Source organism: Muntiacus reevesi, chromosome 16 (genome assembly GCF_963930625.1).
Source record: "Muntiacus reevesi chromosome 16, mMunRee1.1, whole genome shotgun sequence".
NCBI lineage: Eukaryota > Metazoa > Chordata > Mammalia > Artiodactyla > Cervidae > Muntiacus > Muntiacus reevesi.
This window is the reverse complement of record NC_089264.1, coordinates 19,266,662-19,283,186: the sequence shown is the minus strand read 5'-3', so window position 1 is coordinate 19,283,186 and position 16,525 is coordinate 19,266,662. Positions and strand designations below refer to the sequence as shown.

The 16,525-nt window shown below is 40.0% G+C and overlaps 1 protein-coding gene across 5 annotated transcripts in view; it reads right to left on the bottom strand.

The window, feature by feature from the left end:
- Nucleotides 1-1,650: 1,650 nt before the first annotated feature.
- The window catches only part of PPA2 (inorganic pyrophosphatase 2), a 105,968-nt gene continuing 91,093 nt past the window's right edge, over nt 1,651-16,525 (bottom strand). Inside the window, exon 11 of one of the 5 annotated variants that reach the window (XM_065907382.1) lies at nt 1,651-2,863. In XM_065907382.1, the coding sequence (XP_065763454.1) occupies nt 2,474-2,863 (390 nt within the window). In that variant the 3' untranslated portion in view covers nt 1,651-2,473. Of the gene's footprint in view, nt 2,864-15,907; nt 16,117-16,525 lie in introns of those variants that run through there. The other 4 variants (XM_065907380.1, XM_065907381.1, XM_065907384.1 and 1 more) reach the window with 4 other exon arrangements.

Sequence of the window (16,525 nt, the reverse complement as noted above, 5' to 3'; positions counted from 1 at the left end):
TTCTTATTCTTATTTTGTTGCCACTCTGAGAGTCTAAGCAAGATGTTCCCCAAGATCACGCAGATAGTAAAAAGTGGAATTCAACCCCAAGTTTGTCCTTTCATCACAGATTAAATTTAGATCTAAACATTTCAACATACATTGTGGATCATTAAAGCTATCTGAATCTACTAAGCTAGAGCCTCTGTGATTTCAGGGGTTATTACCATGTCTTCTTAAAGTTTAATATGCAAAAACAAATGCTCATTGGAGACAGACAGGCATAGAGTTTCTGTACTTTCATCTCCATCGTTAAGTTGAGGGAAGTGAAACTTCCTGCTTTCTAGCTGAGTTGGCCATCTCTCAAGGACTCTAATTGTAATTGCTTTTGCAGAACACATAGATCTCCAGTAAGTTAGATGCATCTCCTCTCAAGAAAAAATTCTGTTTTCCTCTGGTCAATTTTCTATGCACAATTTATCATCACTAGACCATCCTTATTGTTTAGCTTCATGGACTGTTTCCCAGAAGAAATTGACATATTTTTTTCTCTCAACTAGCCATGAACTCAGAGTGACTGGTGTAACTTCTGTAGAGCCCAACTTCAGAGCTGAGCAATTGGCCTTTCTTTATGGAGAATGAAAGCTCACTTAAATGATCCTATTACCCTTTCTGAGACCCATTCCTGGGATGGGAGGCCTCCCTCTCTATCACTCCATATAACTACTTGGCTCACAAGAATCTGGACTCCAGCCACTCTTTGATTCAGTGATTATGTGCATGGGTTAGGTTAAGATGTTTTTATTGTCTTTCAAGGTGTTTTTATTGTGGTTCAAGTGAAAAACCATCACTTGCTACAAATCTGTTAATTTGGGTTACTTTAAATTCATTACATTCCAAGTATTAAAATGTCAACAAGAATTTTAAAAGAATCATCCAGATTCCCACCACTCTAATAAATTACCTCCCTCAGTTTGTCTACATAAAAAACATACAAAGAAATGAACTCTGGACACATGTATACTTTTTCCCTAGTTGTAATCATAACAGATGCTACTTTGTATTGAGTTTCCCTTCAGCTAACTAGTCAGGAAGCACTTTTCTCTACTGCTAATTTTTAAAATTATCATTTAGGAGGTCACATCACCTATGTCAGATGCTAAAACCTTTCAGTGCTTCCAGTTATTTCATTCAACAATTCTCAATCTGGTAACTACTTAGCTTTTTAGATGACCAGCTCATAGTCACATCTTTAGCACAAGTATTGACAAGCATAGGCCACATGCAACCAAAAACCCAAATGATAACAGGAGAGCCAATGCCAGGCTAGTATCAGCTTTTCATCTGCCTGGAAGTGGGTAAATACACACCCATTACTTCTTTGGCAGAAGATTGTAAGAGTTTTCTTCATACCTGATTTAGGGACCCAAAGCAAGAGATAAAGAAGCTGGGGATCAAGGCAACGAGGTCTTTTGTCCTGAGAGCAATGCCAGTCAGTAGGAGACAGGCAGTTCCAAAGGCAACTCGTATTTTTCATGAGCACTTAAAGGCTGTGTGCCTCTCTCTTCTGTGCAGATAGGTCCCAGATGTGTGACAGGGAAATCCACGATTGCGTTTGCTCCCTTCTGACCATGGCAAAGACTCAGAGGCACCTGAGATACCTCTGGAACTCTTAGGGGAGATCTTTGAATTTTTTTTCCTCTAGACCATCACTCAGTGATTCTGGAAGGCTTGTGTGCCTTTTTTGGCTAGTGGAAAAGGCAGTGATTTAGGCCTGTAGGAATGTAAATCTGGGCAAGCAAAAACCTACTAATTATCCTAACACATACACACACACACACACACACTCCAAAACAAATCAATTAATTTCCTTGTCAAACACAAAGACATGGAACCACACAGTAACACAAAAAGCAAAAGGACTTAAAGAGAGATATTATATGTTTCTCCGTGTGCTTATGCTGACCATCGCTCAGCCTTACTTTTATAAGCGGATTAACTCTTCTTTCTAAGTCAAGTTTCAATGTTTAAAAAGGTAGACTCTCTGCTACTACATTACTCAGGTGCCAAAAACTCCGATATACTCAATGGGCCTACTCTGGGTCTTTCTTGATTCTGAGAAGCCTGTCTCTGGTCACCATCATTCTTCCAGATCGTAAGTACCTCTGATCAGGAGCGGCTCTTTTTGTGATGGTCTCCATTCTATTCCTCCCGAAGCAGCCTGAAATACCCTGTCTTCTCCTGCCTGTTACAGTGGCCACAATGATGGCACTCTCAGTAAGACTAAGTAACTCAGCCATCATCAGTAACCTTGCCATTAAAGATCAGATCATTTTAAACCACAACCAACATAGATTTAATGCAGTCAAGCCATTGTCCCAACAATTCCAAATTAAGTATGTACATATTCAACATGTGTGCTAGGGAAACTTCTAAAGAAGGAAATAGTATTTGCTGAGCCTCATGCTTGCTAAGTACGGTCATCATCTTGATTTTACACACTTTCACCAGCCTTTTTGGAGAAGGAAATGGCAACCCACTCCAGTATTCTTGCCTGGAGAATCCCATGAACAAAGGAGCCTGGCGGGCTACAGTCCATGGGGTCGAAAAGAGTCAGACACGACTGAGCAACTATCACACACACACAAGACAGTTTTAACCTAGAGGTTTCATTACAGGTAATCTGTTGAGAGGGCTTCCCTGGTGGCTCAGTGGTGAAGAATCTGTCTGCCAATGCAGGAGACTCAGGTTCAGCCTCTGGGTTGGGAAGATCTCCTGGAGGATGAATAACAACCCACTCCAGTATTCTTGCCTGGGAAATCCCATGGACAGAGGAGCCTGGTGGGCTACAGTCCCACAGGGTCACAACAGAGTCAGACATGACCTAAGAGACAAAACAACAACAATAATCTGTCAAGAATGATAGACAGCTTTAAAGTTATCAACCCGTGGTAACTTGAAAAACTTGAATTTTAATTAAACACCTTAATTAAAATGAAAAACTAAGCTGAATGGACGTTCCTTCTCTCTTATTCTCCTTGACCGCTCTGTGGCATTTGACATTCTTGCTCACCTACCCCTCCATCTCCACCCTGGCTCCGAGGCGCCCACAACTATGTTAGCTTTGCTCTCGTTTCTTGCCACTGCACCTTTATTGCTCCCTTCATGGTTTCTTCCTGTTTCCTCAGGGGGTTCATCCACTCCAAATACCTGCAATTATCATCTGCATGTGGCTTCTTAGGATTAGTTGAGAGTACTAAGTAATGGAAACGAAAACTGAATCAATATAAAAGTGTAAAAGATATTGAAGGATCCCACGCAAGAATGAAGCTGTGCCTTAGGAAGCCCTGAGAATAGGGGCTCAAAAGATGTGAGCTTTTCTTCTTTTGCCTATTTTGTTTTCTTTTTGTTTCTGTTTCATTTTCCTTTGTGCAGACCGAATTCACACCTCTTTCATCACAGAGACCATGGAGACTAGGCTCCAGTGTCTGGGTCTCAATTCCAAGTCTCTAAGAAAGGATCTGGATTGGCTCAGCTTAGGCTTGGGTCTTGAATGAATCAACTCTGACTGTGGGTCCAGTCAAGGGGAAGAGTAAGGTGCTCACCTAGGGCTGACCAACTATGACTAAGTGGTCATTAGAACACGGTAGCTCTGGTCACCTCCAGACTTAACCTTTTACCTGGGAACAGAAAAGTGAGTTCAATATTGTCACATGCTGCCACCTCAGATTCAACAAACTCATCCGTGATAGGGCTTCCCTGATGGCTCAGTTGGTAAAGAATCTGCCTGCAATGCAGGAGACTGCAGTTTAATTCCTGGGTCATGAAGATACCCTGAAAAAGGGATAGGCTACCCACTCCAGTATTCTTGGGCTTCCCTGGTGGCTCAGCTGGTAAAGAATCTGCCTGCAATGTGGGAGACCTGGGTTTGATCCCTGGGTTGGGAAGATCCCCTGGAGAAGGGAAAGGCTACCCACTCCAGTATTCTGGCCTGGAGAATTTCACACCTGAGAAACCCAAACTATCGGCACTTCCAGGATTATGTTCCTTGATAGTTTTAGGTTAAAATCTCTACAGTTCTCCACAGTTGGTATTTTTTAGGCAGTTAAGTATATTAGTTTATTTTCCCTTTAAATCATGCATTCCTTTGTATCTCCTATGTTTTTCATGACTCCAATATAAAATAAAAATTAAAAAAAGCACATACTAGATCTGAAAAAATTAAAAAATAAATTTCAAAATATAAAAACATATAAGTTCATAAGATTAAAGAGAATAGTAGGGGAAGGTCTCTTTATGATCCGAAATTAATTAATTAATCACAAGTGAAATGCAAAGCAGGTTGCCAGATAGTCTATTAATTATCAATTGTAATAAAGTAATTACCTCTTCTTATGATGCTGTCACAACTTTGGTGTTAATGACCATATTCTCAGTGACAGTAAAAAGCCAAAGTGGCACCCACCACCTGATGATAACCTGATTTCTTTGGATGTGAAGTTTTGTACTCCTATTTTCACAAATTACAGAAAAATAATTGTTTTTGTGAGCTATTTTCTTGGGAACATAATTTTTAGACTGATTCTGTCATCAAAGATTTATGACATTTGCCATATTTCAGTTTGTGAAGAAAATAAACAAAGACTCATTGTTTCACCCTTTTTTCTTCAAGAGGCATTGCCTTAACCATACTCACAGATGCACATGTATAGTCAGGTATAAACATATTTGCCAGTGAGATCATCCCTCCTAGGGGAGAAACAAAGGTAGAAAGCCAAATGCCATCTGAGTATAAAATCTATCTCTTTTTCCAAAGAAATAAGCACCAATCTAACTCAAAATTACATAATAAAGTGGATAATTTTTCATGTACATGTAGGTATCAGCAAACAATCCTTTCTCACAGTTCTCCCAAAGTGTCCAACCATGAGGTCAACTCTCAACACTCATCATATGTCATGTTCCTTGTAATCAGTTGCAAAAAGCTTTCATGGGACAGACAGTTGCTTAGAGAGAGTGAATCTGTGCCACAGAGGATCTGGCCAACATCAAGTCCAGCTCTCACACCACCTGTTTTCTTTGGAATGCCATCTCTGTTTTAAATCTTTCATTCAATGCACATCGGAAAAAAGCACTAAGGAGTGGCAAACCTAATTTGTTGCACTTTTTGTCTCATACCATGGGAAACATCTACCCAAACAGATGCAGCAAAAAGATGTATTTTTAACAGCATGGTTGGTTTGTGTTCCTCCCACTTGCTCAACATAGTAACACATCTGCCTGGATGGCAGAGGGGTTTGGGGAAGAATGGAAACGTGTATATGTATGGCTGAGTTCCTTCACTGTTCACCTAAAACTATCACATTGTTAATTGGTTATACCCCAATATGAAATGTTTTTGGTATTAAAAAAAATAGGTCTTCAGATAGATGTTTTTCAGGAGCTGATTTCTTTTTTTCTTTTAGCTTTCAACTCAAACAGCAACCAGCTTTTAGTTTTTGTATCTTTTGAACTTTTTATTTTGTGTTGGGGTATAGCCAATTAACAATGTTGGCATAGTTTCAGGGGAACAGCCAAGGGACTCAGCCAGACATATACATGTACCCATTCTCTCCCAAACCCCCCTCCCATCCAGGCTGGCACATAACACGGAGCAGAGTTCCATCTGCTATACAATAGGTCTCTGTTGGTTATCCATTTTAAATCTAGCAGTATGTACATGTCCACCCCAAACTTCCTAGTTACCCCTTCTCACCCTGCCCCACTCCCCCAACTCCAGCAACCTTAAGTTCACTTTCTAACTCTGTGAGTCCAGGAGGAGATTTCTTGAGCTGAACCCGTGTATCCCCTCATATCTAGAAAAGCACTGAAAGCATCAGTTGTGACATTTGCTCCTTGTGATTACCAGCAAGGCTCTGATGTGTGCCTGACTGCACGTACCCCCTTCACTAAGATCATATACAATGCTGACCTTCCCCGTCCCTCTCTGGAGCAGTTTCTCAGAGCTATTTGAGATGCTGTCTCCTGGGATACAGTCCTCATTTTGCCTCCAGTAAAACTTAACTCACAACTCTCACATTGTGCTTTTTTTTTTCCAGTTGACAGTATTTTCATTTACACAGACACACAATTAGTTTTCAATGCATACCACAGGAAAGGGTCAATGATTACCTTTCAACTCTAAAGTCTGCAAAGTACACAGAAAAGTATGACAAAAACCAGAAGCAAAACCACAACAGGCACGGTTTCAGAAGATCTAGTTTCAGGTCCGTCTTCCCTTCTCCATGACTGGGTGGCTTGAGAAAGTAACCTCTCTGGGCCCACCTTGTCTCAACTCACAGGCAAGACTTTTTCCAGTTCAAAAGTTTTCTGCATTCTAAATCCACCATCAGATTCATAAAAGCAACCTACAGTCTATACCTATTGTGCTTTTGGCACATTTGTGAATTACAGAAAATCTGTTCATAAGCAGTTAGGCATATTCTACAGATAACACTAACACTACTGTAAATTGCATTTACAAGACTTGTTTTGAGGGGCAGAAGAATCGAGGCTGGGATGGATATTGGTAAAAATCAAATTTTGGTTTGAAAGCCTACTAAGAACTTCTAAAGTCTTCATGAATAAATTGAATTTTAAATTGTTTTTAAAAATGAAAGAAAAGGAGAAATCAGAGGAGGGAAATTTGATATTGTGGGAAAAGTAGGAACAGTTAACTTTTCTATGAGAAAATATTCCCCGAAATACAGTAGTTTAGAGTTAAGTGGAGTTCTGGTTTTTTTTAATGAGGTTATCCACTTAAGTATGTATATTAGATTCACTGAACTATTTATATTAGATCTGCATTCCTTTTTCTCATTTATCACTGCATATTAATCTTATTTGTTCTACCACTCTTTTGAGATTATTCAGGTTTTCTATCACGGTGCTTCTTATGGTATTCCTAATCTGAAAACAAAAATACATTACGTCTACTTTTAAGCTCAGAAGGTCAAGTTTCAAACATGAAAATTATTATCAATAATTAAACCAAAACTCATGTCAGAAGCCACTCTGGGACAAGAATTTTGGCCTTTGAGTCCTGAGCCTATTTTTATTTTGATGTATTCCATGTTTATTTTTGCCTCATAGTCCATTAAAAAAAAAAGCAGCAGTAAACATGTGATGATCACCCTTTGTATTTTCACAATTAAGGTACTGTTTTTATGTTAAGTTGAACTTTTTCCCCTGGGGCATTAGAGAAATCTCATGTAAGAACTCTCAAGATGCCTTAAATACTAAAAATAGACAAAATCCTGCCCAGAAAATCTTACTTTCTCAATATCATTTAGATTCACTTGGGAACATGAAGATGAGTAACACTAACTATTGTTTTGGAAAGCACAAAATATTCTAGGCTTTGTTAAAAAGTATATGGAATGCATAAAAAGTGAAGTTTTTTTTTTTTTTTTTTTTTTAAAAAAACACTAGAGAGATGTTTACTGTTGTCACTTGAGGGCTCTATAGCAAGCAAACAAAAAAACCCCAACAAAATAGAGGGATTTCGAGAAAAATATCACTGATGAATAGAATTTTAGGAAGCAAGAATTATGCTGCTTGGAGAAAAAAATAAAATTTAATACTTAAGTTTATGCCTTAAGATTTATGAGGAGTTTTCTGAGTACAGTTGATCAGATTCACACACATTAAAAATGAAGTTCAATTAAAAGCACTGGTATGTGAGGGGGGCAGGAGGGATAAACTGGGAGACTGGATTGACATACACACATTCAGTTCAGTTCAGTTCAGTCACCCAGTCGTGTCCGACTCTTTGCGACCCCATGAACTGCAGCCCGCCAGACCTCCCTGTCCATCACCAACTCCCGGAGTCTACTCAAACCCATGTCCATTTAGTCGGTGATGCCATCCAACCATCTCATCCTCTGTCGTCCCCTTCTCCTCCCACGTCCAATCCCCCCCAGCATCAGGGCCTTTTCCAATGAGTTAACTCTTCACATGAGGTGGCCAAAGTACTGGAGTTTCAGCTTCAGCATCAGTCCTTCCAATGAATACTCAGGACTGATCTCCTTTAGGATGGACTGGTTGGATCTCCTTGCAGTCCAAGGAACTCTCAAGAGTCTTCTCCAACACCATAGTTCAAAAGCATCAATTTTTCGGCACTCAGCTTTCTTTATAGTCCAACTCTCACATCCATACAGGACCACTGGAAAAACCATAGTCTTGACCAGACGGACCTTTGTTGGCAAACTAATGTCTCTGCTTTTTAATATGCTATCTAGGTTGGTCATCACTTTCTTTCCAAGGAGTAGCATCTTTTAATTTCATGGCTGCAGTCACCATCTGCAGTGATTTTGGAGCCCCCCCCCCAAAATAAAGTCTGACACTGTTTCCACTGTCTCCCCATCTATTTGCCATGAAGTGATGGGACCAGATGCCATGATTACTATATATAAAATAGATAACTAATAAGGACCTACTGTGTAGCACAAGCTATGGTCTATGTGGGAAAATCTAAAAACGAGTGGATATATGCATAGCTGATTCATTACGTTGTACAAAAGAAACTAACACAAGATTGTAAATCAACTATACTCCAATATAAAGTAACAACAACAACAACAAAAGCACTGGTATGTAGGCTAGATATGTTCAATCTCCTCTTTTGGAGATCCTGAAAAGGAACAGATTCTTATATTTCAAAAATCCTACCTGGCTTTGGAATAGAGCAGAGACACTCTCAAAATGCTTTTCATGCAATAATAGGAAACTAAGTTGAGATGATTTCCAGGAACCTCTAAACTTCAGTTAATGTCATAAGTGAAAGAGGAAAAAAAAAAAAGAGAGAGAGAGAGAGTATCTGTCTTTCTCACAGGATGCTGTATCGGTTTAATACAACCGACATGAGTTGTTAATGTGTGAAAAAAAACGCTACAATTGTCGTGACACAGTCTCCCTCTCAGTGAGTATAATCCAGCAGTGGAGGCAGCATGAACGAGTCTAATAATATAAGCCAGAGTGACTGAAATCCTGTAATGGAGGAATAAATCAGTAGTGGGGAAAATGATTGATTGCAACGGAAAGGGTGGGAAAGGTTTCACAGGAAAAGCAACATCTAAGCTGAACTTGGAGTATAAGAAAGACCTCAAGTAGCAAAGAGATACAGGGGAAAGGGCATCAGTCTTGGAGTTAACATCCCAGGTTCTGCTCCACATCTGCCCGCACCACTCACTCGCCTAGAGGCATTTCCGGCACAGGAAGGGCCCTGAACACTGGGCTTTGTCTGCCTTGCTGTTGGCTTAGACAGGAAAGAACAGCAAAGTCTACTTACACATTTCATGTGGGCTGAGCTGTTTCTGCCTACTTGTACACAGCAATGAGACCAACCCATGAGATTCTGTCCTGAATCCTAGTCTTCACGTTCTGCTCCCCAAGTGGGGAGAACCCATGCTTTAGGATTGTAATCCCTGATCTTGCCAATTGCCAAATTCTTCTGGTTGAGGGCCACAGATGGACACCTGCCATCCAGTTTTAGCTGCTTTAATTGGATAAACACATTGTTTGTTATTCTTCCAACATTTCTTTTAAAACTGTACTGGTTGTACTATTTTATCCGTTTTTCATTTAAGGTATTAACTTTAAAAAGTTAACTTTCCCTTTTTACTCTCCATCCCTCCCCCCATTTTTTTTACTTTTAACAGAGAACAAAAAGCAGTGATAAGGGATTATAATAATAGTCCTATAGCGAGTCCTGCCTCAAACCGGGAAAATTAGTACAACTAATCCTAACCCTAATTGTGGCTGCATTCCACATTAGCTCAGCATCAATATTTTCAGGGCCCAGGTTTAGATTTCTGAATGGGAGCAAATCTATTTACACATCAATCCAGGCTTCAGGATCCAAATTTTGCACCTGAAAATATGGATATTATAAAAAATTGTTAAAAACATTAAGATCCAGTAAATAAACAGGCAAAGTAAAAAAAGTGAACATTCACAAAAGACACTATAGTAAAAATGTAGGGAAAAAATAACTTTATACATACATACATATATATATATACATACATATATATATACATATATATATGTATACCTATCATAGTAAAAACAACAACAAAATATCCTATCCTAGAAAGGATAGTAAAGAAGAAACTAAAAATCTCACACACAGCTGCTGGCAATGTAACTGGAAAAACTTTTATGAGAATGTATTTCACCATAAAATGTTTCTTATTCTATGATGCCATCTAACAGAATTTATACTAAGAAAATGAGCTCAAAGAAGGAAAAGCTGTCAATTGACGGGGCTACTGTAGAAATTTCTTAAGGGGTCTTTCGGTTTCCATAATGTGCTACACGAACTCCCGAGCCTCTCCACCGCCCAGCACAACCTATTTCCAACGAAGCAGTGGCAGCGACCCATTCCTACACCCAGGACTCTCCCACGGCTCCTCACTCACAACCAGAGGCCACGTCTGAGGGTCACGCAAGGCCCTCCCTGCTGCCTCCTGTCACTCGGCTCTCACTCTCCCCTCCAGCCACTCAGCCTCCTTGCTGTCCCTCCAGGCTGGTCACGCTCCTACCTGAGGGCCCTTGTCCCGAGCGTTTCCTTAGCCTCAGTTCTGTTCCCCCAGAGACCCACATGGGCCCATTTTTGCTTCTCCACCTTTTTCCTGGCTGTCGTCTTCCCAAGATGCCTGTCTTTGACCTCCTCGGTTCAAAACTCTAATTCACAATCCTATCCCTGAATAAAAGCTGGATTTCTGATTCTCCCTTCCCTCATTCTCTTCTATATACTACAAAATTACTTATAATGTTTATGCTCTTTCTTCTCCACACAAAATACAAGGTCCACAAGAGCAGGGATTTTTGTCAGTTTTGCACTGATATATCCTAAAAACTTGGACTACATTGAACTTATACACAGACAGTCAATAAATCACTGTTGAATGAGTGAAGTTTAAAATAGCAAAGAGGAGGAAGCATGTCTGAAAAACAGGGTTGGCTAATCAAAATTACAGTAATGGGATGCATTCTGGACTGATGTCATTAAACCCCCAAATCTTTCTGCATTGATTGGACCCATTGAAACCAGGTACTTTAAAAAGAGGAAAGAGCCCTTTCTGTGTCGGGGATTCTGAACAGAGAAGGGGAAGCCCTGGAGGCTTCCCTCGCGGGGTCTGAGGACAGATGGAAAAGGACTGACAGCTGTCCTGCCGGACCTGATGAGAGAGAGCTCAATAAATATTTTTTGACTGAAGGGAAGAACAGCTTATGCCTTCTGTCCTGGCTGCACTGGGCTCCTGGCTCCTTTTAAGGTAGGGAATAATCTGAGGAGTGGAGCTTGTTTCCAACAAATAGGGCAAATGTCAGCTTGGCCACAGGAACCCTGGCCTCTGGCTAACAAGGGCTCGCGTGTTTCATGGAGCTCTCCCGACTTCTGCTGCCACCGCTGTCTTCCCTGCTCCCATCAGAGCAGAGCCACCTCTGTTGTTTTGACTCCTCCAGGCTGTAGCATCAGGAGCAGCCGCTTCACTCTCACTGTGTCTTAGGAAGACAGAAGCCAGGTGTGGGGCTGCGGACCAATTATTAGGGACTCTAGTAACTTCGGTAACTTATCAATCAGAAGTGATTCTCATCAGGTATACATTTTTTTGATTTGAAATGGAAAATATTTTCAAATATTTAATACTAATATTAAACATTACTATTTTTAGTATTTAATAAACTAAACTTCATATAACTTTTATTCCCTTTCATTTTTTTCCTAACAGGAGGTTGTGATAATATTATACATGAGTCCACTCTGAAGGTAGACACCTAGTTTTCTTTCTGCTCTTTTTTAGGGAGAAGATAACCTCAAACAGAACATTAACATGAAGAAATTCCCAGTATGATCTATCCCTGGATTATCTAAACCAATGAGCTTAAAATTTTAGAAGACTGATGGGGGTGGGGTGAAACAAGGTTATGGCCTCAGCCCCAGAAATTCTGATTTAACAGATTTTAGGGAAAGTAAGAAATCTGTACTTTAAGAAGTATTCTAAGTGATTCCAGATTAACTGTTTCACAGACCCCACTGGCAAACACCGATATACACCTTGGACAGAATACAGAAAGGAGGTTGAAAAGAACACATCTGACCCAAGAACTTAAAGATGTGACCCACTGTATAATAAGATAGCAACAGTCAGTAACAAGAATAAATCAGCAGTCACAAAAGACAGCTTCACCTATGACAAGGCAGTGATTTATTCCCAGAAGCAAATCATCAAACGCTGCTGTTGCTGAGTAAACAAACTGCTAAAAACGCATGTAGTCCTTGATGGAGAACTGGGTTTTATGAAATTCACTGTGTTTCTTCTGTAGAATAATGGAGCAATACTAAATGTATCATACATAAAATGATTCAGTCTGTAAGTGAAAAAAAACTCATAAAAAATTTCAGATATTTGCAATAATAGGTAGTTTGAGAAGAATAAATCTTGGACAGTTCATCCCTTGATTTTTTCATATCCATGGAACTGGCTGTGGATGTTACCTAAAATCCCACCCATGGGTCAGCTTTGGTTTCCTAATTTGTTTTAGGCACTTTTAAAAATGAATCATTCTTTTTCCACCCCTTCATATTCCCGCAAGAGTTTTCCTTCATAAGTATATAGTGTAAAGTCTATCCAGGTTAAAGTTAGTTCCTTGAGAATGGGCTGGCAAAAACCAGATATGTCTGGAAGATATTCTGAAACAACATGAAACAGATGTTCACTGAAATGTAATTGTCACCGTAATAACAATGAGTATGTGGCAATGCAGATTCTTGTAAGAAAAGCTAAAATTCAAAATGGTGTATTTAAGATCATGACTACGTAAAATCCTATACTATGAAGACAGTCGTGATTGACTCTACCGTGGTGAGCAAGACTCCCTAACCAGGTAGCATCTAAGTCCCACGGACCACTAGGAGAAGGGAGTTGAACACGAGGTGTGAGTTACTCTACAAGAGGCCCACCAGACATGGCGTCTTCTCCAACTCTCAGGAGATTAACGTGCCACATGTTACAAGCCAATAATCTATCCTTTGATAATTTAGCTTATTCTTTAGCACAGACCCTCTTCACAGTTGAAAATCTGTATTTTAACTTACAGTTCGCTCTCTGTACATGAGGTTCCTCCATATCTGCAGTTCACACCCATGGATTAAACCAAGTATCAGAGCAGATCATGTAGTACTGTAGTATTTACTGCTTAAAAAGGTTGCATAAAACTGGATCCGCACAATTTAAACTCATGCTATTCAAGGGACTGTATCAATGGTGGTTCTCTGTATCTCTCTATGTGTATTATTATTTCCTTAACTTAAACCAAGCTGTTATAACACATAAAATTAAAAACAATAGATTCTCCCTTTACATTCTTTGATGTCCATCAGAGGTTTACACATTTCCAAAGACATCTCAAGCGACCTGTTTCACTTGGGCTAATCACTTACTCATCTGTAAAACAGGCATGCTCTCGGTTTTGCCTGTATCACAAGGAGGCTGGAGGTGGAAAGCAGCACGCACAGCACGATGGAAAAGCCGTAGCATTCAGAGCCATGCAGCCACGAATTCTACTTCTGGCTCTGAAACTTACTAGCTGCGCGACCTTGGTCAAGCCATTAAACTTCTCGGAGCCTCAATGTGAAGTGGACAATCTCTACCTTATAGGGTATATGCAGGCACAACATACAACAGATGCTCAAGAAAAACTAGCTATTATCATAGTGGTGCCATGTAAACTATAAAACATAATGCAATGTAAATGCAATGTGTTCACAGTGATAATAGAAAGAAAGAGGAGAAAAATATAAAAACAGAACTGGCAAGAGAAGCACAGTACTGGGAGTGTGAAAAGTACAAGATGTGCTTGGAGAGGGGTAACATGACATAGCTGAAGGATAGCACTCCTGATTTTTATTCTCAAGAATGCGAAAAGCCAAAAAAGGCATTTGGAGCAAAGTCTAACAAGACAGTATCTACAATTTAGGAAAATACTTTTTGGGAATGTGGAAGATGATATGGAGGAAGAAAAGCCAGGGGCATGACAACAACTTGGTTAGGAGACAAGAAGGCATGAAATTGGGCTGGAACAAGGGGAATGAGGCAGAGCACTGGGTCTGGAGGTGAAGAGCTAGATGGCTGTTGTAACAGTGTAAGTGAAATAAAGCGGTAATTGGTACGTTAAAGGTGTAAAGCAATAAAGAGGATAAAGAAATTAAGATGGCCTTCTTGACTAAAAGAAAGGAGAAAAGTGAAAGCATGAAGGTGTTAGCTGCTCAGCTGTGTCCGACTCTCTGTAACCCCATGCACTATAGCCCATTGGAACTCCTCTGTTCATGGAATTCTCCAGCCAAGAATACTGAAGTGCGTTGACATTCCCTTTTCCAGGCGATCTTCCCAAACCAGGGATCAAACTCAGTTCTCCTGCACTGCAGGCAGATTCTTTAGATTCTTCACCACCTGAGCCACCAGGGAAGCCCAAGAAAAGAGAAGGGAGATTCAACATGGTTTCAAGGGCCTGAATGGGTGACTGCTGCTAAGTCACTACAGTCGTGTCCGACTCTGTGCGACCCCATAGACATACCCCGTCCCTGGGAATCTCCAGGCAAGAACACTGGAGTGGGTTGCCATTTCCTTCTCCAGTGCATGAAAGTGAAAAGTGAAAGTGAAGTCGCTCAGTCGTATCCAACTCTTAGCAATCCCACAGACCGCAGCCTACCAGGCTCCTCCATCCATGGGATTTTCCAGGCAAGAGTACTGGAGTGGGGTGCCATTGCCTTCTCTGGAGTGGGTGACTAGGAGAATGTTAATTCAAGAACAAGGGAGGATGAGTTTAGTTTTGTACAAGAGGAATCAAAGGCATTTAAAAAGATGTCCAATAGACCCCAGGAGAAAGACCTGAGTTTCTTATGTAGACTTGGGAGTCATCGCCATAGAGATGAGAAGTAAATCTGATAGGGCTCAATGAGAATCAGAGTTTAGAATCTATAAAATAATTATAGGAAAGAGCCTTAATAAATGTAAACACATTTACACAGGACTAAAGAGGACAGAGGTTGGCTAAATAAGTCTCTACCAGCAGTAGACTCAAAAAGACATAACACTGTACAAAAATGAGAACCATAGTATCTACAAAAATCTTTTTAGTTTACTACACTTATCCTTTTTACATTAACCCTTAGAAATAAAAGTTAATGAAACCATAGGGTTCCTTCATGCATATAAATTAGGACTGGTCAAAACTCAGTGCTTCTCTGTTTATAATAACTGGGACATGGAAGCAGCATAGATGTCCACTGGCAGACAAATGGATAAGGACACTGTGGTACATATATACACAACGGAATATTACTCAGCTATAAAAAAGAAGGCCTTTGAGTCAGTTCTAATGAGGTGGATGAAACTAGAGCCTATTATACAGAGTGAAGTATGTCAGAAAGAGAAATACCAATATGGAATTCAGAAAGACGGTAATGATGACCCTATATGCAAGACAGCAAAAGAGACACAGATGTAAAGAACAGACTATTGGACTATGTGGGAGAAGATGAAGGTGGGATGATATGAGAGAATAGCATTGAAACATGTATATTACCATATGTAAAATAGATGACCAGTGCAAGTTCAGTGCATGAAGCAGGGCATTCAAAGCTGGTGCACTGGGACAACCCAGAGGGATGGGGTGGGGAGGGAGGTGGGAGGGGGGTTCAGGATGGGGGACACATGTACACCCGAGGCTGATTCACATCAATGTATGGCAAAACCACCACAATATTGTAAAGTAATTACCCTCCAATTAAAATAAACTAATTAAAAAAAAACTCAGTGCCTCTAAACATCTGCCTATGAAATTCAACAAAATCTTTTCATATCAATAAATATTCAAAGGCAACTAATTCGAAAAAGTCAATGTTTATTTACACATTGCATATTGCAAAAAGCTTGAAGAAAAAAAAAGAAGTTTCAACATGAAGTTAATGAGCAAATTCTGCCTGTCTCTAGCACTTGGGGGAGATTGAATCTCGGCATTCTTAGAGACTGGAATCCTGATGGAAGACCTTCAGATGTTCTAATCACTGGCCAAGGAAGTGCCATACTTGATCTGCGTTTAAAATGGGGAAGCAGGGTGTTAGGGAAGGGGTGAAGAGGGAGGGAGGAGGGAAGAAAAGAGAAGACAAATTAAAAAATTTAGACTGTCTAGAAGTATTTAGGCAGATAAAAACAATCAGAACTTAGGGTGACACATTTCTATACTTAAAGTCACTCACCTTTAAACTCTTGTTCTAAGTTCTCTCATTTGGCTCAGCTCTGATATTCTAGAGGCTCCCACTTTATTTCATATATCTTGCTGGGTTCTTTAGTCTTTACTGATTAATACTGAAGTTAAGTATCCTAGCTGCGGCATGAAAGGTCTAGGCAAACCCTGTACTGTAAAATGTGACTGCCTGTCAAATAGCCCAGATGGGATAGTATTGCAAAGAAACAAACTGTTACTTCCCTCTATAAGGAAT